The sequence below is a fragment of the Tachyglossus aculeatus genome, chromosome X4 (assembly GCF_015852505.1).
Source record: "Tachyglossus aculeatus isolate mTacAcu1 chromosome X4, mTacAcu1.pri, whole genome shotgun sequence".
In the NCBI taxonomy this organism is placed as follows: Eukaryota; Metazoa; Chordata; class Mammalia; order Monotremata; family Tachyglossidae; genus Tachyglossus; species Tachyglossus aculeatus.
The window spans coordinates 42933569-42958269 of record NC_052098.1 but is presented as its reverse complement, the minus strand read 5'-3'; the positions used below and the strand labels follow the sequence as shown (position 1 = coordinate 42958269).

Here is a 24701-nt window from a genome sequence, read left to right as displayed (position 1 = left end):
ATTGAGTAGGTTGGCATTAGAGGGGCAAAGTGGGCTGAATTGTAGAAGGAGTGGGGTGGGGATTGAGTGCTTTAAAGCTGAAGGTGAGGAGTTTCTGTTTGCAGATAAGAATGGGCAACTCTTAGAGGGGGTTTTTTTGTTTGTTTATGGTATTTGTCAAGCTCTTACTGTGTGCCAGGCTCTGTTCTAAGTGCTTGGGTAGATATAAGGTAATCAGGTCAAACCCAGTCCCTGTCCCACATGGGGCTCACAGTCTTAATCCCCATTTTACAGATGAGGGAACTTTTCTGGGCCTCAGTTAAGTGACTTGCCCAAACCGCTTGTCTACCGTGTGACTTGGGGTAAGTCACTTAACTTCTCTGGGCCTGTTACCTCATCTGTAAAATGGAGGTTAATACTGTGAGCCCCATATGGGACATAGATGGTGTCCAACATGATTGGTTTGTATCTACCCCAGTGCTTAGTACAGTGTCTGGCACATAGTAAGTACTACATGCACTTAGTACATAGTAAGTACTTAACAAATACCATTTGAAAAAAAAGGTTGCAGAGCAGCCAAGTGCTGGAGCTGGGATTCCTTCTGACTCCCAGGCCTGTGCTCTATCCACTAGGCCACACTGCTTCTCTTTTGTTGAGAAGTGGGGAAACATTGACTGAACTTTTTTTTTTAGAAAAACGGTCCAGGCAGCAGAATGAAAGAATGGCCTTGAGAGGGGAGAGACGGGAGGCAGGGAGATCAGTGAGGAGGGTGATGTAGTGGTAATAGTGGGATATAAGTGTGGATTAGCATGGTGGCAGTTTGGAGAGGAAGGAATGGATTCTAGAAATCTCAACTCATCTTTCATGATACAACTCTCATATTCAGTCTGTCACCATACCCTGTGCAACATCAGTAAAATCCACCCTGTCCTCTCCATTCAAATGGCTACTTCGCCAATCCAAGCACTTATGTTTGTACCTGTAATATATTTATATTAGTGTCCATCTCCCCCTCTAGACTATAAGCTCATTGTGGGCAGGATACTTGTCTAACCAACTGAAGCAGCATGGGGTAGTGGCTAGAGCACAGGTCTGGGAGTCGGTAGGTCCGGAGTTCTAATCCTGGCTCTGCCACTTGTCTGCCGTGCGATCTTGGACAAGTTACTTCACTTCCCTGAGCCTCAGTTACCTCATCAGTAAAATGGGGATTGAGACTGTGAGCCCCACGTGGGACAGGGACTGTGTCCAACCTGAATTGCTTGTATTCACCCTAGTGCTTAGAACAGTGTCTGGCATATAGTAAGCTCTTAAATACCATAATTTGTATTTTTATTATTATTACTCTCCCAAGAGCTTAGTACAGTGCCCTGCACAGGGTAAGCATTCAGTAAACACCATTCTTTCATTCCATCATATTTGTTGCATGCTTACTGTGTGCAGAGCACTGTACTAAGCTCTTGGGAGAGTACACTATAACAATAAACAGACACATTCCCTGCCTACAACGACCATTGAATGGTATTGTGAGGGTAGAACTGACAGGATTTGATGACAGACTGAATATGTGGGTTGAATGATGAGAGATGAGTCTAGAGGAGAAGACAGGCACTAAAATAAATTACAGATAGGAGAAAGTAGTAGAGTATAAAGATATGCACACAAGGGCGATGGGGGTGGGTGGGATGATAATAATAATAATTGTGGTATTTAAGTGCTTACTATGTGTCAAACACTGTACCAAGCACGAGGGTAGATACAAGATGCGAGTACTCAAGTGGCAGATGGAGGTGGGTGGGATGATAATAATAATAATAATTGTGGTATTTAAGTGCTTACTAGGTGCCAAACACTGTACCAAGCATTAGGGTAGATACAAGATGCGAGTACTCGAGTAGCAGATGGAGGTGAACAGGATCGCGGAAGGCCTTTTGGAGGAGATGTGGTTTCAGAAGGACCTTGAAGATGGGAAGTGCAGTTGTCTACCAGTGTGGATTTGACTGGAGACAGGAGAAACCGGAAGCAAGCTCATGTGCTTCTCCTGGACTGAGCTGCATGGTCATTTCCCTGGCAGGGTAAAGTGATTCCGTGATAAGTTAAAGAAACCTAACCCCACAGAGAAAATCTAGAGAAGCAGCATGGACCAGTGGGAAGAGCGTAGACCTGGGATTCAGAGAACCTGGGTTCTAGTCCCGGCTCTGCCACTTGCGTGCTGGGTGACCTTGGGCAAGTCATTTCACTCCTCTGGGCCTCGGTTTCGTCGTCTGTAAAATGGGGATTCAAAACCTGTCCTCCCTCCTATTTAGACTGCGAGCCCCGCGTGGGACAGGGACTATGTCTGGTCTGCATATAACACATCTATCCTTGCGCTTAGTTTGTCTTTGGCACATAGTACGTGCTTAACAAATACCACAGTTACATTATTATTATTTATGAGGTTCTGAAGTAGGGCACCCAGTATGATCTTGAATTGGTTGGCAGCATTGGTACATATATCCTGGCTCCATCTTGACATCAGCCGGACGTGGGATGAACTGTAGAGGTGAAGCAACTTGTCTTAGACTAATGGGACTGTTTTTTGTTTTTTAAGGCGGTAAATTCTAGGGGTTGTGATCTGCTCAGAGCTGTCCTGATAGGTTCAGTCACTCAATCAGGGTTGTTGATTTGAGCAGTTACTGCCTGCTGAGCACTGTACTAAGCACTTAGGAGAAACAGCATGACATAGTGGATAGAGCACGGGTCTGAGGGTCAGAAGGTCATGGGTTCTAATCCTGGCTCTGCTACTTCTCTGCTGTGTGACCGTTAGCAAGTCACTTCTCTGGGCCTCAGTTCCCTCATCTGTAAAATGGGGATTGAGACTTTGAGCCCCACATGGGACAGGGACTGTGTCCAACCTGATTACCTTGTAACTACCCCAGTGCTTAGTACAGTGCCTGGCACATAGTAAGAGCTTAACAAATACCATAATTATTACTATAATTATTGGGAGGGTACAGTAGAGTTGGTAAGCACAAACCTTGCCTGTGAGGCACTTTCACTGTCTCGTGGGGGGAAAAGACTCGAAAATAAACCACAGATTGGGTAAGTGGGAGAGAATAAGGGTTCGTACAGAAGTACTGTGGGGCTGGAGAGGGGTGACTGTCAAAGCCCTTAGGAACCCAAGTGCGTGAACGACGCAGAAGGGAGGGGAAATAGGGTGGGGAGATGAGAGGTTAGTCAGGGAAGGCTTCCTGGAGGAGATGTTAATTTAGAAGGGTTTTCAAGACAGAGAGAGTAAAGGTCTGGCAGACAGGAAGGGGGAGAGAGTTCCAGACAAGAGTGAGGATGCGAACGAATGGGGGTTTCACTTCCCGCGCACTGCCTTGAATACTTTCGAAGGAACAAGGGAGCCACCTACTGGGTGTCTTCTGGTGGATGGCTGGGGTTTAATTAGGCTCAGACTGGTGACCCCATGGAATGGCTGAACACCAGAGTCGGGCAGTTAGTAAAGTAGTAGTAGTTGATACCAGTAACTTGGCAGGGGGCTGCCCAATTGGCTCAGCACGCCTGCCACAATGCCACAGCCCTCCACCCAACTTCCCCTCACTCCCTCCACCCGCTTACTCAGCACATCACTTGTCCTCATACCCTGCTCCGGCCTGGTGATAACAGTGGCTGCTGAACCTTCTCGGCCCCCCTCTCCACAGTGGCCGAACAAAACATCCGGCAACCCCAGGCTCACCTTCCAGCATGTTCTCGGTCCCTCCACCACGGCTGACCCAGCTGCCCCCCTCCCCGTCATCCAGGGCCAGATGTGGTCCGGGCGCCAGGCACAGTACCTCCCGGGAGCCCTCCGCCTCATCGAGGAGACCACCATTCCAGGGAAAGGAAAACAGCCCCTGCAGCCCAAGGCCTCAGTAAAACCTTGGGAAGGCTGGTGGCTGCTGTCAGCTATTGCTGTGGCTACCGGTTGGGGGTGGGGGGCTTGGACTCTGAATCGTGAGGAGCCTAAAATTCTGCGCCTCTAGCCATAGCACCTTTTGGACCGTTATGTGAATTGTGTATTTGTCCTTGTCTTTGATGCTGTCTTAGTGTTTTATTGTTCCTGATGTCTGTCCCCGACTTAGAGTTCGAGCCCCTTGAGAAAGAGTCTGAGTCTACCTGTGCTTAGTACAGTGCCCTGCACACAGTAAGCACTTCATTGGTACTTGTTAAGCATTTACTCTGTGCCAAGCACTGTTCTAAGCACTGGGGTTAGATACAAGTTAATCAGGTTGGACACAGTCCCCGTCCCACTTGGGGCTCACAGTTTTAATCCCTATTTTACAGATGAGGTAACTAAGGCCCAGAGAAGTTGTGATGTGCCCAGCGTTACACAGTGGACATGTGGCAGGGCCGGGACTAGAACCCAGGTCCTTCTGACTCCCGGACCCGTGCTCTATCCACTAAGCCGCACTGCTGCCCTAAATATTATTCCTGCTACTCCTGGAAGCCATTGTACTGCATGTAGAATATGAGTAGTAGGAAAAGTTTAGCCATAGAGTGCCCAAAACATGCTAGGTACACCACAAACCGAGTTAGGTAAAGCTACCACTCTATGGGCTTGAAATATAAATTCAATAGCTACCTCAAGTAATAAACTACTTGTCTTGGATGGGGCATTCAGTCTGAAGTTGAATAAAACATTTTTTATTTACCTGGGATTTGTAGGCAAATAAGTTATGGATGGAAGATACTAGCTTTAAGATAATGCTGTGCCAGTAAAATTTGAAGTGAATTTTTCACTTGCAGATTAGAATTGCTCTCAAGCCAGTAAGACCCAGTAAATTACTTCTTCCATGTTCTAAACTGTAATTATGGAAAAGTAGATTCAGAACAACTAGCCGTATTTTTCATATCTGAAACTTTTACTTTAGATCTCTTTAACTGTCACAGAATTCGAGGTGGCATTTCATTCATTCAATCATTCCACCGTATTTATTGAGCGCTTACTGTGTGCAGAGCACTGTACTAAGTGCTTGGAAAGTACAGTTCGGCAACAGAGACAATCCCTACCCAACAACGGGCTCACGGTCTAGAAGCGGGGAGACAGACAACAAAACGAAACAAGTAGACAGGCATCAATAGCATCAATATAAATAAATAGAATTATAGATATATACACATCATTAATAAAGTAAAATAAAAATTTTGGGTTAGGCTTAGGTTTAGGAGGAATTGCATTTTGGATTACATTTTCTCGTGTGTGTGTGTGTGTGTGTGTGTGTGTGTGTGTTTCAAATCTTCTGGTTTCTATGTTACTGTAATTTATGTGATGCAACTATAACTGAAAAATTGTAAACATCACCTGCTAAAGAGAGTTAATCTGAACTAAATAACTTACTAGAAATGGGAAAAAAATCAAATAAGCCTTTAGTGGGGGGAGTAAAAATAGGGTAGGTGAATAGATAGCTTCCCTTTTGCAGATTTTTTTTAGTTTCAAATGCCTATGTGTAGGGTAGAAGTGGAAAGCTCTGAAGAGGAGGGACAGAATCAGTGGGATTTGCAGACTCTTAAGCAATTTTTTTTTGTCTTTGGAAATACAAATATAGATAGGTTCATAAGCGTGAGGATAGGAATGAAATATGTAGCTGCTAAGGGGGTGTTGGGTTAACCTGGTTCCTGACAAATACCTTACTCCCTCTTGAGGAAGCATTTGGTAGCTATTAGGTTAAGGCAGTATCCGATGATTGAATATTTTGCCGGATTTTATTTAAAATGCAGTTGGCGGGTAGTTGTTTTTGATTGAGCTGAAATAATGGTGCTCCTAAAAAATTAACTGTTTCTTACTTCGAGAAACAGTGTGGCCCAGTGGATAGAGCATGGGCTCGGGGAGTCAGAAGGACCTGGTTTCCAGTTCTGGCTCCGCTACTTGTCTGCTGTGTGACCTTGGGCAAGTACCTTCACTGTACTGGGCCTCAGTTTCCTCACCTGTAAAATGGGGATTAAGACTGTGATCCCCATGTGGGACAGGTACTGTGTTCAACCTGATGAGGTTGTATCTACCTCAGTGCTTACTACAGTGTCTGGCACATAGGAAGTGCTTAAACACCATAAAAAAAAATAGGGAACCTAGTTGGACTCCACTTTTTTGTAACACATATTGTTAACTATGTATTTTAGGTAGACCATCATAGGGAACTAGGGAGTATTCTTGGACAAAGCTCATCTATTTTGATAGAATGTGTTGAGATGTTGTTATGCCTTTGCGTGGAGCACCAGTTGAGGTGTGTGAGAGAGAGCTCAGGTTACCAAGGTCACCATTCATTCATTCAATCATATTTATTTAGCGCTTACTGCATGCAGAGCACTGTACTAAGCACCTAGGAGAGTACTATAGAACAAGTGACACATTTCCTGCCCACAACAAGCTTACAGTCTAGAGGGAACCTAATGGAATGCAGAATCGGCTGGGTTCCAATAACTGTGTTTCCCAGTGTTCAGTTTTGCGCTCCCATCCAATTCAGTGGCATTCTGGGCTGGCCACAGGTGTGCACATCAATAGGAATGAAATGGTAATTTGGTGGGAAGGGGACAAATGAAAGTGGGTAGTTTTTACCTTAGGGTTCTGTAGGAACCAAATGTAAAATAAGATTTTTTTATTTTTTTTGCACTGCTTGCTTGAGGCTCACTCTCCTCTCTACCCAGGCCAGGTTTTCATTTGTAACCTAAGAGATGGTGGGGCTCAGGCAACAATCCAACATTGCCCAAGTAATGGGGCAATGATTCATTCATTCAGTTGTCTTTATTGAGCGCTTACTGTGTGCAGAGCACTGTACTAAGGGCTCGGGAGAGTACAATTCAACAATAAATGGACACATTCCCTGCCCACAACAAGATTACGGTCTAGAAGTGGGGGAGACAGACATTAATATAAATGACAGATATGGACATAAGTGCTGTGGAGTGGGGGGGGGGGGGAAGAACAAAGGGAGCAAGTTAAGGTGATGCAGAAGGAAGTGGGAGAAGAGGAAAGGGTAGGCTTAGTCAGGGAAGGCCTCCTGGAAGAGATGTGCCTTCAACAAGGCCTTGAAAGGGGGGGAGATCTAAACAGCGTGGCTTAGTGGATAGAGTATGGGCTGAGAGGAGGACCTGGGTTTTAATCCTGGCTCCACTACATGTCTGCTGTGGGACCTTGAGCTAGTCACTTTACTTCTCTGTGCCTCGGTTCCTCATTTGTAAAATGGGGATTAAGAGTGCGAGCCCCTTGTGAGAGGGACTGTGTCCAACCTGGTTATCTTGTATCTCCTTAAAAGGTATTTCCTCTTTAGGGGAGGGGCACCTCTCGAGCAGTGACCATCTGTGATCAGCCTTTCACAGACATGCCAAATTAGTCTCTGATCTGAAAAGAAAAACAATTTCCCAAACCTGAAAGAAATTAGGCATTATGCAAGTAAATCATTTTATTTCCAATTGAAAATATTGATTCTTGGCCCAGATTCTAGACTTTTTCCAGCCAGGAAATGGGCCTAGGCTGGTGAAACTTGTGACCTGGTAATTTTGTAGAAGCAACATTGTCTAATGGATAGAGCAAGGGCCTTTGAGTCAGAAGGACCTAATCCTGGCTCTGCCACTAGTCTGCTGTGTGACCTAGGGTAAGTCACTTCACTTCTCTGTGCCTCAGCTCCCTCATCTGTAAAATGGGGATTAAGACTATGAGCCCCATATGGGACTGGATTGTGTCCAACCTGATTAACTTGTATTTACCCCAGTGCTCAGTACAGTGCCTGACACATAGTAAGTGGTTAACAAATACCATAAGAAAATAAATTGTGGTGGCTTATGTTTAGAATCTAGTAGCTTTTAAAAATGATTTTGGCAAGGGTTTTGGATTTTATAAGGAAGTTCAGTATTGTTTTTCTAGGAAAGGCAAAACCCGCAAAGGCACGTATGCTGTATCACACAATTGAGTGAATAATATTTTCCTGCGTAAACTACTTTCACTTTTTTTCTTTCAAGATTGCAGCATCCTATGGAAATATTATCTGTGTTTTTGAACCAGTTAACTTACTGAAAGCAAAGAACAATCCTCGAGCAGTAAGTAATCAACTCTTAGTTTCATATTTTTTGGCAGTTGCTTTACCTGATTTTCGTAAGAATTATAGGGCTCCAAAGCTGTATTCTGGGATTCTATGGTTAGCACTCTTAATTGGTTCCCTGAAAATAGAGCATTAAGCAAAAGATCTCCAAACAAAAGAGTGTAAAAGTGTTTACAAAAGAATGTAAAGTGCATTGCTGCATTCCTCAGATCGAAAAACTTCACCAAAATAATATAAATATATATATGAATCTAAATATATTTAGGCAGCAAATTTTATATTGAAAGCCACAACATTAAGACTAATTCACATGGTCAAGTAACAAATAAATATGACCCAAAGTAAGATTATTATTTTGAAAAAACAAAATATTTACAATATGTATTTGCTAGGGCTTTCGGGTGGGGGGGGGGGTGTCCTTTGACCACTTGCTAGTTGTTTCTCTTTGTTTCTGATCATGTTGTCACCTGAAGCAGGGCAGAGTGAAGCTCCCATAGTTGAAGGTTTAAAGTGGTCAGATCTGTGGCAGATTGAATCGAAATGAACCAAGGTTCCTTTGCTTCTTGGCCTTTTTTTCTTTTTTACCATGCAGCCGTTTGTAGCAGTTTGGTACCTGAGGCCAAGCTTCAATGATCAAGGAGCTCTGACCCATGGTTGAATCGCTTTCTGAGAAAACAGAACGCAGTTTCCTCTGAATTCTTAAAGCCACATTCAAGGTTAAGGTTCTGGCTGGTGCGTGCTTATTGTCATCGTTGGCATGGTTCAGGCTGAGCCGTGCCCAGAACAACTCCAGCTCAAGTCTCCCGGGCAGACACGCTTTCCCTCTCTTAACCATCGGTTCCAAATGGCAAGGAGCCAAGAAAATGCTTAAACAAGTACTATTGTACTTTCGTGGCCAGATATCCATGCAGTTGTATTTATTGAGCGCTTACTGTGTGCAGAGCGCTGTACTAAGCACTTGGGAGCGTACACTAGAACAATAAACACATTCCCTGCCCACAACAAGCTTCCAGAATGAGCGCGGACATGGTCTCATTGTCAGAAATATCGTCTTCAAATTGGAGGAAATCCAAACAGCAGCAATATGGGCATGTCTTCCCCTGAATTATCAGCCGATCGATGTTAATCAGATCTTATCATACCCTTCCTGGTGAGATTCATTCAGTCAGTTCATCCGATGGTGGATTGCTCAAAGTCCTTCTTGCAATGTTGCTTTCCAGAGATGGTGGGGATCTCTTTGACAGCCTGTAGGGTCTTGTCAAAACCTTGGCCCACAATCCCTCCACGATCTTGGCCGTACCCCATTCGTGACTTTGGGAAACTTTTGTCTAACAGTATTTTTTAAGCACTTCCTTAATAAATTTCACAGTTATTATTATTTTCAGATAGTAATAATAGTATTTAAGCATTTACTATGTGCCAGGCACTGTACTAAGCGCTGGGATGGATGCAAGCAAATCGGGTTGGACAATGGCCCCATCCCACGTAGGGCTTACGTTCTTGATCCCCATATTCCAGGTGAGGTAACTGAGCCACAGAGAAGAGAAGTGACTCGTCCAAGGTCACACAGCAGACAAGTGGCGGAGCCGGGATTAGAACCCGTGACATTCTGACTCCCAGGCCTGTGCTCTGTCCAGTATGCCATGCTGCTTCTCTGTATTACGCACCTGAGCCCGACTCTTGAACCTCGCAAACCCTTGGCTGCCTTTAAATTCTTCCACAGTACACGTTGAATTTACTCTTCGATCCAAGTACTAAGTATTCATTCCGTATCAGCCATTATCATAGACCTAGCCCTGCTAGATTCAGTTCCAGCCAGTGGTGAAGTAGACCTACCACAGTCCCTGATTTTCATCTGTGTTCTTCATCTCCTACCCTACCAAACCAAATCCTTTGCATATGTTGATTTAACGCCCATATGAATTTCGGACACTTTGGCCCATTTAAGAGCCTGACTTGAGTTCTTAGATTATTTTTTTTTTCTCTTCATGGGCAACAGTAGCTTTGGTGACACACTTTGAGGTCATGACATACTGTATGTACAATATTTAGTTGGTGTCGGGGGGGAGGGTTAACTGCTCAGAGCACGTGTGTGGCAAAACCACAGTCCTGTTGTGAAGTGAGAGCATGCTAGCAAAATACCAGCATTAAAATTCACAACACTATTGTGGAAGTGTGCTATAAGGAGAGCATACTGGAATGCTCCTGTAGATCGTGGTAGCGTTAAAACCTGAAAATTATCATGGGTTTTTATTTGGACTGATTTCATTAATGGTGATTATTTAAATCGAGCAGCACAGCCTAGTAGAAAGAGCACGGGCCTGGTAATCTCCTAGACTGTAAACTCGTTATGGGCAGGGAACATGTCTGCTAATTCTGTTGTACTGTACTGTCCCAAGTGTTTAGTACAGTGCTCTGCACTTAGTAAGCGCTCAATAAATACCATTGCTTGATCTGGGTTCTGATCCCGGCTCTGCCACTTGTCTGCTGTGTGACCCCGGGCAAGTCACTGAACTTTTCTGTGCCTCTTACCTACCGGTAAGATGGGGATTAAGACTATGAGCCCTGTGTTGGAAAGAGACTGTTTCCAACCCGATTTATCTTGTATTTACCCCAGTGCCTGGCACATAGTAAGCACTTAACAAATAGGTGTTTAGTTCTCTTCAGTGACAAGCTCTTGTTTCGGGTCCTGCTAATTCAGTTCATCTCTTAATATCTCATAAAACCTGGAAGATTTAAAACTTTCAGAGTTTGTTTAATGATTGTCAAGAGCCACGATCTAATGTTTTGATCCTTTATTGCCTCATTTCTGTTGTTTTCCTTCATTGGCCTTTTCTTCTCACCCTGGTACAATTTCTAAGATGAGGCTGTCATGGAAGTTTGATTGTTTTAGTATAACCACAGAGAAGCTACAATCCTCTCTCCTAGTTGGATAAAAGAGCTGTGAGACAAACTGGCGTTTTTCATTTGAAAGAAAAGAAAAGACAAAGGCAATTTATTGAGTCTTCCCAGAACCTGAAGGGTGTTACAAAACGGAGGATAATGACTCCAAACTCAGGTTACACAGCACTGCCTATCTTACTGAGTTGGCAGGAAGGACAAATGGACCTACTATGAGAACGTTTGGTTACAAATGAGGCAGAATTTCCTAATGGACTTTTGGAGTCATCCCTGTTTTAGAAGATGTTTAGAGGAGGAAATTTCCTAATATCTTTTGGGTAATCCATTCTGATGTGTAAAATGGTTCTGTTGGAGGTCAGAAGGATGGATTTAAGCCAGGAACTGTGACAATTGCATCTCTTTTCTCTTTGATGATACTTTTCTAATCATTGTTTTTCATTTTAGGGATTATTTAACCAGTGGCAGAAAAGTGGCCAATTTATTCTGGAGTCGATAGCACATAATATTACGTGGGATCCCGCAGGTAAGGAAACAGGGCTACCAGAGAAATTTAACACACGTTTTAAGTTTTTTAGGATTATTGGTATTGGGCTGTTTGGAAGTTAATTTTAAATAGAAATTTCTCGGAACCATCTTTCACCTATTGAATTATAGTTACATTTCAGGAAGCGTACTAGAGTTACCAGCTATTCTATGAGCACCTTAAAAGAAGCCCCATTAATAGATGCATTATGACTTTCTTTAGTGATTGAAATTAGAAAAGCAGCTAGTAGGGTATCTTGTTCCCCTGGTGTCTGCAGTGCTGTTAAAGGCACTCTGCTTGCTTGCCCTTAAAATATTCACCTACAGCAAAATCTCAATTGCCTGCTCTAATGAAGCATTCCCTTAATGCTGATAATGGAAGCAGGATAATTGACTTCCCTGCCCATGCTTGGTGAATATCCCTACCTTAGGGAATTCTCTAATTTGCAGCTCCAGAGGAATTTCTCACTTCTCCCGAATTCATTCCCACTTGTATACCATGGGGTTTTCCCCCAACTGTTCTCGGACTTTTTCTATCCCCCTTCCGCCTGATTTTCAGGAAAAGCCCAAGAGTAGATGGCGGAGTGGGTTGGAATGGAGAATCCCTCGCAAGTAGAACAGGGAACACGGCAAGATCGTGGAGGGAGGTGCTATAGGAGGGTGGAGAAGGTTGTGAATTTCTTTGTGTCCTGGTAGTAATACTCATAATTGTATTTTGGAAGCACTTCCTACATGCCAGGAACTGACCTAAGCTCTGGGGTAGATTCCAGAGAGAATTGGATCAACCCCTGAATCTGTCCCACATGGGGCTTTCAGCCTGAGGGGGAGGAAGAACAGATATTTAGTTCCCCTTTTAACAGGTGAGGAAACTGAGGCACAGGGAAGGTAAGTGACTTACCCAAGGTCTCACAGCAGCCAAGTGCCACAGCTGGGACTAGAACCCAGGCTCCTTGACTTCCAGGTCTGTGTTCTTTCCACTAGGCCATGTTTCTTCTTTCTTGGAGGGGTGGGGAAGCCCTGAGATCCTAAAGTGGGGAAACTTCTAATAGACGAGACTCTGATACATTTCCTTTCCCTTCACCTTTGTCCAGGGAGGGAGCAGAGAGTGGAAAAGCACTTGGAAATGAAAGATAAAAAAAATTAGATATTTGAGGATGTACTGTAATGGAGTTTTACTTGAAGCGAATTACGTCTTCATCCTGGCCGGTTTAACTGTCTCTTTGGTTGTCTTTTGGTTACGTAACAAGCATGAAAGCTCAAGTTTTGACTGAAGAAATATTAATTACTTCAGTAGCTACTTTATATTCAATTTCATTGTGGAAAATTCCTTTCCCTGTGAAATGGCTCCTGTTTGGGTGGTTTGAAGCTAGATTTTAGTGAAAAGAGGCATGAACTTCCAAGACTTTTGTTGTTGTTGTTGTTGCAAGGGGTTGCAGGAGACAGTAAACCTGGTCAAAACAACTTCCTATCGTAATAAGGAGTGAGGTAGCAGCTAGTTTAACTCTAATCTCCAACAAACCAAAATCAGTGAGCGAGGCATTATCTGTAGAGCATATCCTTTTTCCTTGGAAGGCCGGACATCGTTTTTATTGGTTTGTGAAACGGGAGAGTATGAGGCTTCAAATAATAATGGCAATTGCCATCGTTTTAGGTTTGCTCCTCTTGACTGGTTCCAGTTGTCTGCAGCTCTGGCGCACTGCTCATTTGGAGAAGCCATCCGAGAATGAGAGTCTCGAAAGAACAGATCTTAACTTTGGGGATTGGAGGTGTATTTGGAACTGCAAGTAAGCAGCTTGGTTGTTTGGAAATTGAACTAGTCTGTGCAACAGCACTGTAGAAATCTAACTGTTAATCCTTCTGAGTCCTCTCTTCCATAATGTATCCATTTAAGGTTGTGTTGGTTAGGAAATCCTTTTTCCTTTCTTGTCTGATTTTTAAATTTAATTTTATTTTTTCATAGTGGTTTATTTTAATAAGTTGAATATGAATTCATTTTTTGTATAATCAGTTAATGGTATTTGAGTGTCTACTCAGTGCAAACCACTGAATTAAGTACTCAGGAGAGTACAACAGAAGGAAGATGCACATTACCTGCCCTCAAAGGAGCTTAATCTAAAGGTGGAGATGGACACAAAAAATATTTATAAATAATTGGAGCCGGAGGAAGAACAAGGATGTGACAGGCAGTAGTGTGAATGTTAGGATGAAATAACTAAATGATTTGATACATAAATATTTATATGTCACTACATAATGAGGACAGGAATAAAATACCTAAGTGAACCGGGTGGCTGTCGGGTTAAGCGTCCAATATCAACTTTTACCGAGTTGCGTACCAGAATAGAAAATCTTTCATCGACTTAATATTGAGACTGACTATCGGTAATCATCTGCTGGAGTGAATTCGCCCATAGACACCCTCGTACTGCAACGTGAACCGAATGGGAAGCTAGCTTTAGTTTAGACCCAATTTTCAAGTTCCCGTTCCCATACAGATGCTTTAAAAACGTGCTTGCCTGGTTTTGTTTAGCCTTAGCTGCATCTCCTGTTGGGCTTAGACTTGAACAATGGAGTGGAGGGAGATCTGGAGCTGCAACTTCTGCAGCTGAGACCTCTAATCAGCTGAGGCCTAATTAGCCCCACGCCCGAACGGATAGGATGACGTGGAACGTATATTCCCTTTCCTATTCCCTTGGGTCACTGGAGACAGAACCTGAGCTCTGTGAGTGACTAAGGGACATTGGCACCATGTTTGGACTCTGAGGTTGAGGTTAACTTGCAGTCTTCTCCTCTAAATTCAGGTTTTAAGTGAGCATTCTTGGGTCCTCCAGGTACTAAAAGGACTGTAGATGTGTTAACTGTGTTTTTTAGCTACAAAACTATGGTCCCTTGAGCTGGTGAAAAGTAAATCCTTGTTCTGCAGTGTTCACACATACCTTTTTTTCATGGTATTTAAGTGCTCACTCTGTGCCAGACACTGGACTAAGCACTGGGGTGGATACAAGCTAATCAAGTTGGACTCGAGTCCAACTAATCAGGGTGGACACAGTCCCTGTCCCACATGGAGCTCACAGTCTTAATCTCCATTTTGTAGATGAAGGAATGGAGGCCCAGAGAAGCGAAGTGACTTGCCCAAGGTCATACAGCAGACAAGTGGCTGAGCTGGGATTAGAACCCAGGTCCTTCTGACTCCCGGGCCCGTGGTCTAGCTACTAGGCACCTCTCATTCTGAGAGTCTTCATAGAAGTCATTTAAAAAATGATTTTCTTAGCCCGTTCCAACTTTGTTGTTATTCCTTGCCTTCCTCTCTCAGGAAGTACCTAAAGTGACTGAGCCAAATTAAGGTGTCATTTAATGCTGTGGAAGAAGTTATTTAATTGGTAGCTAAATGGACCCTAGTGACTGGAAAGAGTTCCAAAAACCGAACTGTAGACACTCATTTACCAGTAATGGGGTTCCATATGTAACAGTATTGAGCCCAAGTCTTCCATCAAGTGATCTCTAGGGCCCAACCACATACGCTCGGAAGCACCGCTTGAAGCAGGCTTATTTTGAACCACTCCCTGCTGTTTCCTCATTCACTCTTACCCAATGAACAATAGGAAATAGACTTCAAATACAGCAGGAGAGATTTCAGTTGAGCAGCTGAGGAAGATTCTGTATCAATCAGTCAGTGGTATTTATTAAGCTCTTACTCTCTGCAGAGCACTGTACTGAGTACTTAGGAGAGTACCGTATAAGACTTGGTAGATCCGTTCCCTGCCCACAATGAGCTTACGGTCTGGAGGGGACTGTAGTCTCCATCTTTGGGATCTAAGGAAAGAATAGACAGCCACTTGTGCTAGATGGTTTAGCTGTTTAGTTTTGTTGAATCATAGGGCTGGGCCAGATCATTATTATTATTATTTTTAAAAAATTTCTTCCGTATCAATCATTGGTTTTTGAATGCTTACTATATGCAGAGCACTGTACTAAGCGCTTGAGAGAGTACAGTACAACAGAATTACCAGACACGTTCCCTTCATTCTTTGTGGGCAGAGAATATGTCTGTTTATTGTCATACTCTCCTAAGCGCTCAGTGTAGTGCTCTGCACATAGTAAGCGCTCAATAAATGTGATTGAATGAATAATGCTCTTACAGTCTAGAGGGGGAGACAGATGTAAATCTATATAAATAATATGTAATTTAAAGATATGTACATAAGTGCTGTGTGGTTGGGATGAATATCAAATGCACACAGGTCACCGATCCAAGCATGTAGACTATGCAGATTCGAGGATTGTATAAAGCGATATTTAAGGCAGTGTTGAGGAGATCAGTCTGCGGTATTTATTGAGTGCTAACTGTGTGCAGAGCAGTGTACTAAGCTCTTGGGAGAGCTGGTAGAGACATTTCCTGCCCACCATGAGAGTAGAGTCTAGAGGGGATGTCGGAAAGGAAGTAACAGTGATCGCTGGGACGAAAGGACAAGGACCTCCAGGAGCGTGTGCCACGGTACTTGAGCAGAGTAGTGTCTCCCTCTCCAGGTTTTGCATTTGCCACTAAAGGAAAGCTCCTTCAGTGTCCTTCAGAAGACCCTCTTGCTGCAAGGTAAGTCCTTGCCTTCAACCTGAGCCAAGGCGGAGGGGGAGAAAGGCATAATTCTCCCCCTGCCCACTTCCCCTGAACAAATAGCCTGCAGGCTATCCAACAGCCCCCACTGCCTAGGAGTCCACCAGCCTCCCCACGTGGTCCTTGGAAGACCCTCCCCGTTCTCCCTCTCATCCACCAGGAGAAGGTAGCCGGGATCCTTCAGGGACCCTAAGCCCAGCCTGGATCCCCTCGCCCAGCAGAGAGCCCGGCAGCTTGGAGAGAAAGAGGTTTCCAATGTGGGATTGGCCCATTTCCCTCCTGGGGCGATGCAGGCCACCTGCTGGTTTATTCACTTCTTCCTACCCCAGGGGAGGCTAGTCTCCTCACCCCTCTTTCCCCCCCACCCTGTGGCCAGCTGTGCAGTCTCCTTCCCTGTGTGTGTGTGTGTGTGTGTGTGTGTGTGTGTGTGTGTGTGTGTGTGTGTCTCTCCCCCCTTCCCCCCCTCTCTCCCCCCTCTCTCCCCCTCTCTCCCCCTTCCCCCTCCTCCCTCTCTCTCTCTCTCTCTCTCTCCTTTTCCCCCCACCCCTCCCAGATCTGCACTCCCTCCTCACTGCTCCACCACAGCTGTGCTGCTCCCTTCATTTCCTGTCTTGCCACATCGGGAGCCTCCTACCTGCCACCTCGTGCCAGGTTTGGGTGGCAGAGAAGCCTTCCCAGCTTCGAGTTTGAAGAAACCTTCAGCTAGATTGGTGGCTGGTCATCTTGTGCCCTCTTCCCAGGTGGTGATTGGCAGAGGGATGTGCACACGACTCGCCAATCACTCCACTTCTTTCCTCTTTTCCTACCCTCGCCTTCTCCCTTTTCCGGGAGGGCTGGAGTTGAAGCTTTCAAGCAGACTATTTTTCTCGGCTGACAGAAAGCTGTCTCATTGTCTCTCGCCAAGGCAGGGCTGGGAGGGGAGGTCTTGGGGGCCGTGTTGGAGATGGGGGAAGCTCCCTTCTGGGGGACCGATGGACAGAGCAAGGGGAGAGGATCACTTGAGGGGAGGGTCTCCTCTCTTTCCCTCCCCACCCCCCGGTCTCTCCCCATTCTCTCTCCTTCCGGGGCTTTCCCCCCTTCCTATCGACTCGAAGTCTGCCTGCCCTGCCTAGGCGCCACCCGTCAGCTTCTCACTCTTCTGGCGGCTTCCCTTCTCCTGCTTGTAGGTGCCATGGCTTGGACCGCTAAGCCCGCAGCCCGAAAGCACCTCTCATGCGGATCAAGGCTTTCCAAGGGACCAGACGGAGCGGTAGAAATGCTGCATGGATGGCGCCGCTCTGCCGGAGCCGGACGCGCCCCCGCCTCCCGTGGGAACCCCGGACGAGGTAAGCCGCTCTGCGCCGACCACAGCACCAGCTGGCCCCACCCCGGTCCCCCCGGGTGCACCCACAACCTCCGCCTCTTCCGAGCCAACGGAGGCATCCATGCCGGCGGACACCTCGGCACGACCCCCGGTCCAACTGCAGCGAGACCCCCACCATCCCACCTCCAACAGCTCCAGCCCGCTCGGCTGCTTTGCATAAGGCGGGACCTGTGCCGCGTCCCAGGAGACCTCCTTGGCTTCGGATTCCTCACCGGCAAGAGAGGCCGGGCACAGACTCCGTCCGCCGGAGATTCGCCCTCCGAAGGCTCACCCCTCTCCACCTCCCTGGCCAGCGGTGAATTGAAGGGGCATGAGAACACCTACCCGCAGGCCTCTCGGGCAGATGAGAAACCAACTCTTGATGTCTAGTCTTAAAAAGGTGGAGGAAGAGTGTGGCCTCAAAAGGCCGGCCGTATGCTATGGGCCCCTGGGACAGGAGTGAGACCCATCCTTCCACTCCAACAATTCCAAGCTGGTGGCTTCACCCCAAGATAATGGCATCAGCCCCAAGATGAAGGGATCCCACATGGAAACTTTCTGGAAACCCTCTTAATCCCCTCTCATACACCCGGGAGAAGCTGCTCCCAATACGGAGGGATCCGTAAAAATTCTTGAAGGCCCCAGAAGCAGATTGTGTTGTCGGAGTTGTGGTGGAGAATGAGGGAAAACCCCACTCTGTGTCTCCGAATGCAGCACCGGACACCGTGGCCAAAGTGCTAGAGTAGTCCTCTGTCCGGGTCTACCGTGGTGTGTGCAGAGCGGCCAAAGTAACAAGCTGCCTCGTCTGAATCACCCGATCCCATGAGGGCTGTGGGCCAAATCGAGTGGACTACCCAAGGACTCTCTCCTGGGAGTGGGATTGATTGTTAGGGGTGGATTAGACCCAAAGGTTCTCTGGTGTCAGGGCCTAAAAAGTCTCCATGATGTAATGGCCATCTCGTGAGGTCAGAATGTTTGGTAGTGCCTGTTAACTTCTGAAGACATTCCGGCATCAGGCCAGATGGTTCAGTGAAGTGAACAGCATGTATTCCGCCAAGGCGTGCAATCCGTCCTTCGGAACGATCCAATCGGGAAGAAAGCCTAAAGGACTTCAGAGTCCACGACCCCCCAGGCAACCACCGACACCAGGAGTAGTCTGATCACACGAATAGTCTGATCGCAGGAACTGTGAAATCATCTGTTGCAGGGAACAGGGATTTTTGTGACCAGAATCATGGTGAAAGGCACCCAGTGAGGAAAAACCATACAAATTCCACTACTCCAGAAACAGGAAAAAAAACCCATCAGCCTGGACCGGCATAGGAAGAAAAGATATTTGGCATCCACTGATTGCGCACGCAGATCCTGCCTTGAAAATGCACCAGTAGGGGAAAGACAACGGAGATTCATGAACAGATGGTTCCTCGTAACCAACAGAAGGATCACCGACCTCATTACAAATGATTATCTGTGGAAAGTCACCTCAGAACCACTGGAGAACCCCCACCTCTACAGGGTCATCAGAATAAATCTGAGAGATGTGAAGGTCTGGCTAGAGAAAAATGCCATAGTCCCCATTGCCAGAAATGCAAGGGGGCAAGGACTTCTAGTCCTGCTTCTTTCTTGACCTCCTTCCCCCGCCTCTCCCTGCCCTTCCAGATCTGAAGACGTGAGGCCCTTCCTGGTCATCAGGAAGTTAAATTTTTGTAGTTGAATAAGGAAAGTTGGTCTCCCTGTGGAACATCTTCCACTTCTTGCAATGAGAGATGGGTTCTGTGCCCTGGCCCTTGAGAATCCATCTCATCATTTTCACGATTGTCATCGGCAATGGCATTTATTGAGCACCTCCTGTATGCAGAGTACTGTATTCAGCATTTGGGAGAACCACAACAGAGTTGCTTTCAGTTTGAGGGAAGACAACAGAAAGTACATTTGCCCAATATACAGTAGGCTCAAGAGCATAGATTCAATTGATAGGATACAAATAATAAGTCGTACTTACTGACCACTTACCATATGCAGAGCACTGGGCTAAGTGCTTGGGAGAGCACAACACAACAACCCTGGTAGACACATTCCCTGCCCACAACAAGCTTACAGTCTAGAGGACTGAAAAAGATAACAACTAAAGAGATATCCCCATCCTGATCCATAGCCAACATCTCGGATTCCAAGACGGGACGCCGCCCTTCTGACTCAGAGGTCTACTGTTAGAACCAACTTTGGCGCCTTGGCAATCACCAAATACTTGATTGCTGTGGAGGCATGGCTGAAGGAAAGGAGAATCTGGATATTCCCATACCTGGATGGACTGGGGTCATCAAGAGTCAGTCCCGAAAGGACTTTGACCTGATTGTGGCCCGTGAGACAGAGACCGTCTGATCCAGTTGGCCTCTATCGCAGTGCATAATGCAATGCCTTGCACGTTATGTGCTTAACAAATGCCACAGTTATTATCAGTAACATGACTCGAGTGGCTGGGCTTTAGACTTCATCTTTCCAAATGCCAGCTCACACCAAACCGGTCACTGACCTTCATCAGAGCACAGCTTCATCACACCAACTAAAGCTCTTGTTCCCCGTGAATAGAGCTAAGGACATCCGGACTCTGAAACCCTTCACCTGGGAAGACCCAAGCAGCAACCTTTCTACGACTGCCATGATTGATGCCATACTGCCCATGAGGTTCCAAATATGGGAACGTCCGTTAGCCTTTAAGGGCTCCATGGCCTGAGGCAGCCTGGGGGTCGATTCTTTACTGTGATGGGAGTCCACCTAGCCCCTTGTGTCTGGAAAATACTTCAGGACTCTTCCATCCCCGGGGGTCTTTACCCAACAGGGTGGGCAGCCAGCTCACAGAGGAAGTTAACATAGGGAGACAAAGTTCCCACATAAACGCCCTGTATATCTCTTCAAGGCCTTCTTAGATTTCTGAAGTCATCACCTCACTGACGCGGGCACAAAATCGGGTGGCAATACGTCACATAAACAGTCTGGCGGGTGGAACTTACTCTAGATCATTGTGAAGTATGGCAGCGGGCATTCAAAAATGAAGCCTAGGTGAGGCAGATCAGTGAGAGCTCTATTTGTCACAAGTAGAACTACCAGGTCAGATATAAAGACCATAAATATCTCCTCAGCACAGTACATCGCACTCCGTAGGCGCTCAGTAAATACCATGACTAATAGGGCCACTGCCTGAATGTTCCCTCTAATTCTCCTTAATCTCATACACTCTTGAAATCTGATCCACTGATCAACTGGATTAACCTGTGAGCTCATTGTGGGTAGAGAACATCTCCCAATTCTGCTGTATGGTACTCTCCCAAGCACTTAGCACAGTGCTCTGTGCACCATAAGCGCTCCATAAATATGATTGATCGACTGAGCAGGAATGATTTTCCTTCATTACCTGATATCGTTTAGCCCGTCACCAGCTTCCCCTCTCAAATTTTAGCATCTCTCCTCTGGAGTTCAGGAGTCCATTGACATTTTCGACCAATCAGTCGTATTTATTGAGTGTTCACCATGTGCAGAGCACTGTATTAAGCACTTGGAAGAAGACGTATAGCCAAGTTGGCATCGTTTTTCCATAAGGGCAATTCTTTGTTTTTGAATTTGAAGGTCCATCTGGGATTAGGGAATTTCTATATTAGGCCTTCGTGGGTTTCAGATAGTTTGAAAGTGTGTGGTTTTTGAAAAATATAACTGCTTACAAGGGGCAGATTAGTTATTAGATGTTATTTTCATTTACAAGTAAACGTAAAACTATAAAATGCCTGTATAGTATCTGTTGGTTTTTTTAAGAATAAAGGTTTCCACCAGAATTTGTAAGAAACTGCTCAAAGTATCAAAACAGTTTTGAAATATTGGTTACTTTTTATGATTAAATGATGAATCTGTTTTTGATTCCTTGTACAATATTGTTTTTCAGAACTGCTTCCCAAGTTCACTTAATGAAATTTTCACCAGATGGAGAATTTTTTGCAACGGCAGGAAAGGTAAATAGGGAAACTATCGTTGGTAGGTTGTCTAAGAAGTAATGTAATCTTTGCCTTCATTCTTTGTTTTATTTCATTGAAAATGGAACTTTTTTTTCATTTTTTGGATTACTGTCATTGATCATGTTTGCTAATCCTCATGTTTGGGAAAGCTAAAGTCCAAAGGGAAACCCTCAAACTTAGAATTTCAGAAGGAAATTTTGTACGTGTTTGTGTTCATGCACTTAGGTTAAAGTTTCTCAGATGGATTATTTTTTCTATGATTAAGAGTTCCGTGTCACTCATGGTATGTTCTTGTATGAAGGGTTGCCTTTTTTGATCTGACTAGGTTTTTTCAATTTAAAAATTAGGCTTTAAAAAGTGAAATAATAAAATTGAACATAACCTTTGTAGCAATATAGCAATAGTCGCCTGTGCTAGAGAGTTCTAAAAATAGCCTCGTGATTCTGAGATTTTGGTAGATCATGGAATGAAAGAATCGGGAGTCTAATGTTTAAACAACCCAAGTTCATAAAGAAGAAAGCAGCCCTGAAATCTGGTGCATTTTAACCCATTTTCAAGTTGTCTACAGCAATTCAAATACTCTCCTATAGTTTAAACAATTTAACCCACTGAAAATATATTTCTCTTTTTCATAATCTGCAGTTGAGCCGTGCTAATGGTTCTGTTTCATCAATTCAACAGTAGCAAATGGTAGGGGTGGGGGGAGGAAGAACCTTTTATTCATTTTCTCTACTCTGTCTACCCATAGTACTGATAATCATTTTGGGATATTTTTTTTAAACTTTTTCTGAAACAAAATGCAACTGGAAGTATATGAAAAGATACCTAAGGTTACAAAAATGCATATTACATATATAGAAACTAGAATCTCATTTTAAGCCATTTCTATTTGTCAATGTTTCATTGGATTTTGATCAGAGCAGATGGTTTTTTCATTGCGGGCTTTGCTTTTTTTCTTGTGTTCTTTTCTGTTTCGTCTTTAGGACGACTGCCTTTTGAAGGTTTGGTATAACACTAATAGCTGGCGGTCGTCAGTTACCTCTCATGATACCCTAACTCCCGAAAAGCAGACCCAAGGAGAAGTTGACTTTTCATTTATCTACCTGGCCCATCCTCGTGCAGTAAATGGATTTGCTTGGCGAAAGACCAGTAAATACATGCCTAGGTCAGTGAATTGATTGATTGTGATGAATCTGTGGGGCTTCTTGGATGAGGATTGTGCTATGGAATATACTACTGGAACTTTTTTTGAGTTCAGGTTATTTCCTTGCTTCGTTGTCTTTCGCTACTTCTCTTAAGTTGCGGTTGTGGTATCTGCTGGGGCTTCTTTAATCTTCTTCTATGTCACGTGTTGTACTTTTTATTTTAGGCCTACCTTTGTTCATACAAGTTAATCTTTGTTTATCAGTACTCAGTACAGGAACGCTATTTTTAAATTACGTGGTTAAACTGCATCTATATAACTTCTGTTTCCTATCGAGTTCCAATTTGTTCAAAATTCTGCTTTTTTTAAAAAAAATTTCACTTAGTGGGATTTAAGTCCTTACTGTGTGCCAGACACTGTACTAAGCACTGGGGTAGTTACATGTTAATCTGGTTGGACACAGTCCATGCCCTACATGGGCCTCTCAGTCTTAGTCCCCATTTTATAGATGAGGGAACTGAGGCCCAGTGAAGTGACTTGCCCAAGGTCACACAGCAGTCAAGTGGGAGAGATGGGATTAGAACCCAGGTCCTCTGACTACCAAATGTATGCTCAGTTTATCCATTTTACTTAATATATGCAAAAGATCAAGATATATCCTGAAATGATTCAAGTCTCACCAGATTGATTTGTGTTCTTCCTTCCCTAACTCATAACCATGTCTCTTTTCTCTTTCCATAACACAGATTTTTTTTCCTAAAGTAATCATGGGTCATGTTCACCTGCCATCTTTCCCCTGATTTTACTTAATATTTACCCATAATACTCAGTAACTTGTGAAACAAAATATTTTCCCCAGCATGTGAAATTTTACCTTATCACACCACAGTATAACCGTAGATCTCTTAAACTCGTATTCTGCATTTTTTATGATGAAATGCCATTTTTCATTTGAGAACAGACACACTGCATGTTTTGAGCATCTGGAAAAAGTGTCTTATTACTGTTAAAAAAAAATGCTTGTGAGTAGCCAAAAATTTCAGAAGCCAAATAGTAGCCACAATAAGTAAAAATATAGGGTATTAGTACGCCAAGTGGCTGTAAGGTCTCAAATCTGAAAGGACCCTGTTGCTTTAGATGAAAAAGTGAATCCGATGATCAAGGGAAGTCACTAGGCCATGAAGACTGAGGCAGATGGGTCACTGAGGGAGGAAAAATGGGCTGCCATTCTGTTGGCTGTTCCTTTTTCAAAGGTTGTATATGTATCAGAGGATTTTCTTCCAGAGAGACTGTAACAAAACTTTAGTGTGGGTCGATGGACCGTTTGAATCTTTCCAGATGATTTTTCTGCATGGTTATTTTTGTGTTTCTCAACATTGTTCCCGCTCCAGGGCTTCTGTTTGTAATGTTTTGCTGACCTGCTGCAAGGATAACGTGTGTCGTTTGTGGGCAGAAACTTTCCTACCAAATGATAGTCTGCTGTTTGGAGGAGACTGCAGCCATTTGACGGAACCTGCCAATTTGACAAATAACTTCAAGAGAAATGCCTCCAGCAAGGAAAGGGTTCAAAGTGCTTTAGAAGTGAGTGCTGTGTGGCTTTAAGAACATGTTCTGTGAGCATTTGATGGATTTATTCACATAAAAGGAATGTTACCCCCAAGTCACATGAATAATACTGGGAAAAATCCGTTTTTGTTCAGAAAAATGTTTGAAATTAAGGCCCTTGTTTAGAGTTGGTTGGATAATATAGTGTATTAATTTGCAGTAATGATCAATCAAATAATTACCAAAGTTAATATTTATTTTTCATTCAAGCTGCAGAACATTAATGGAAATACAAGACCAGTTAAACATGGTTATCTTTATGAACTCTAATGAAATGGCTAAAGGCCTGAAATGGACAAATTTGCTGGCCAGGGATTGAGGAGTATTTTCCATCCTCTGTGGTTTTCCTTCTTCCCTGAAGCTTGGGAGAATGTGTGATGTGGTTATTAGAACAAGAACAATATTGTTATTAGCAGGCTCGTTGTGGGCAGGAAACATGACTACCAACTCTATTATATTGTACTCTCCCGGGTGCTTAGTACAGTGCACTGCATGCAGGAAGCACTCAATAAATACGATAGATTGATCGATAGTGAAT

General features: G+C 44.4%; 1 protein-coding gene across 3 annotated transcripts in view; it reads left to right on the top strand.

The window, feature by feature from the left end:
• DMXL1 (Dmx like 1) overlaps positions 1-24701 on the top strand; it is a 158356-nt gene that overhangs the window by 29717 nt on the left and 103938 nt on the right. For all 3 annotated transcript variants that reach the window (XM_038769926.1, XM_038769925.1, XM_038769924.1), the window contains exons 3-8: positions 7954-8031; positions 11379-11457; positions 13108-13240; positions 21345-21411; positions 22398-22579; positions 23950-24139. In XM_038769926.1, coding sequence (XP_038625854.1) covers positions 7954-8031; positions 11379-11457; positions 13108-13240; positions 21345-21411; positions 22398-22579; positions 23950-24139 — 729 coding nt within the window. The remainder of the gene's footprint in view (positions 1-7953; positions 8032-11378; positions 11458-13107; positions 13241-21344; positions 21412-22397; positions 22580-23949; positions 24140-24701) is intronic.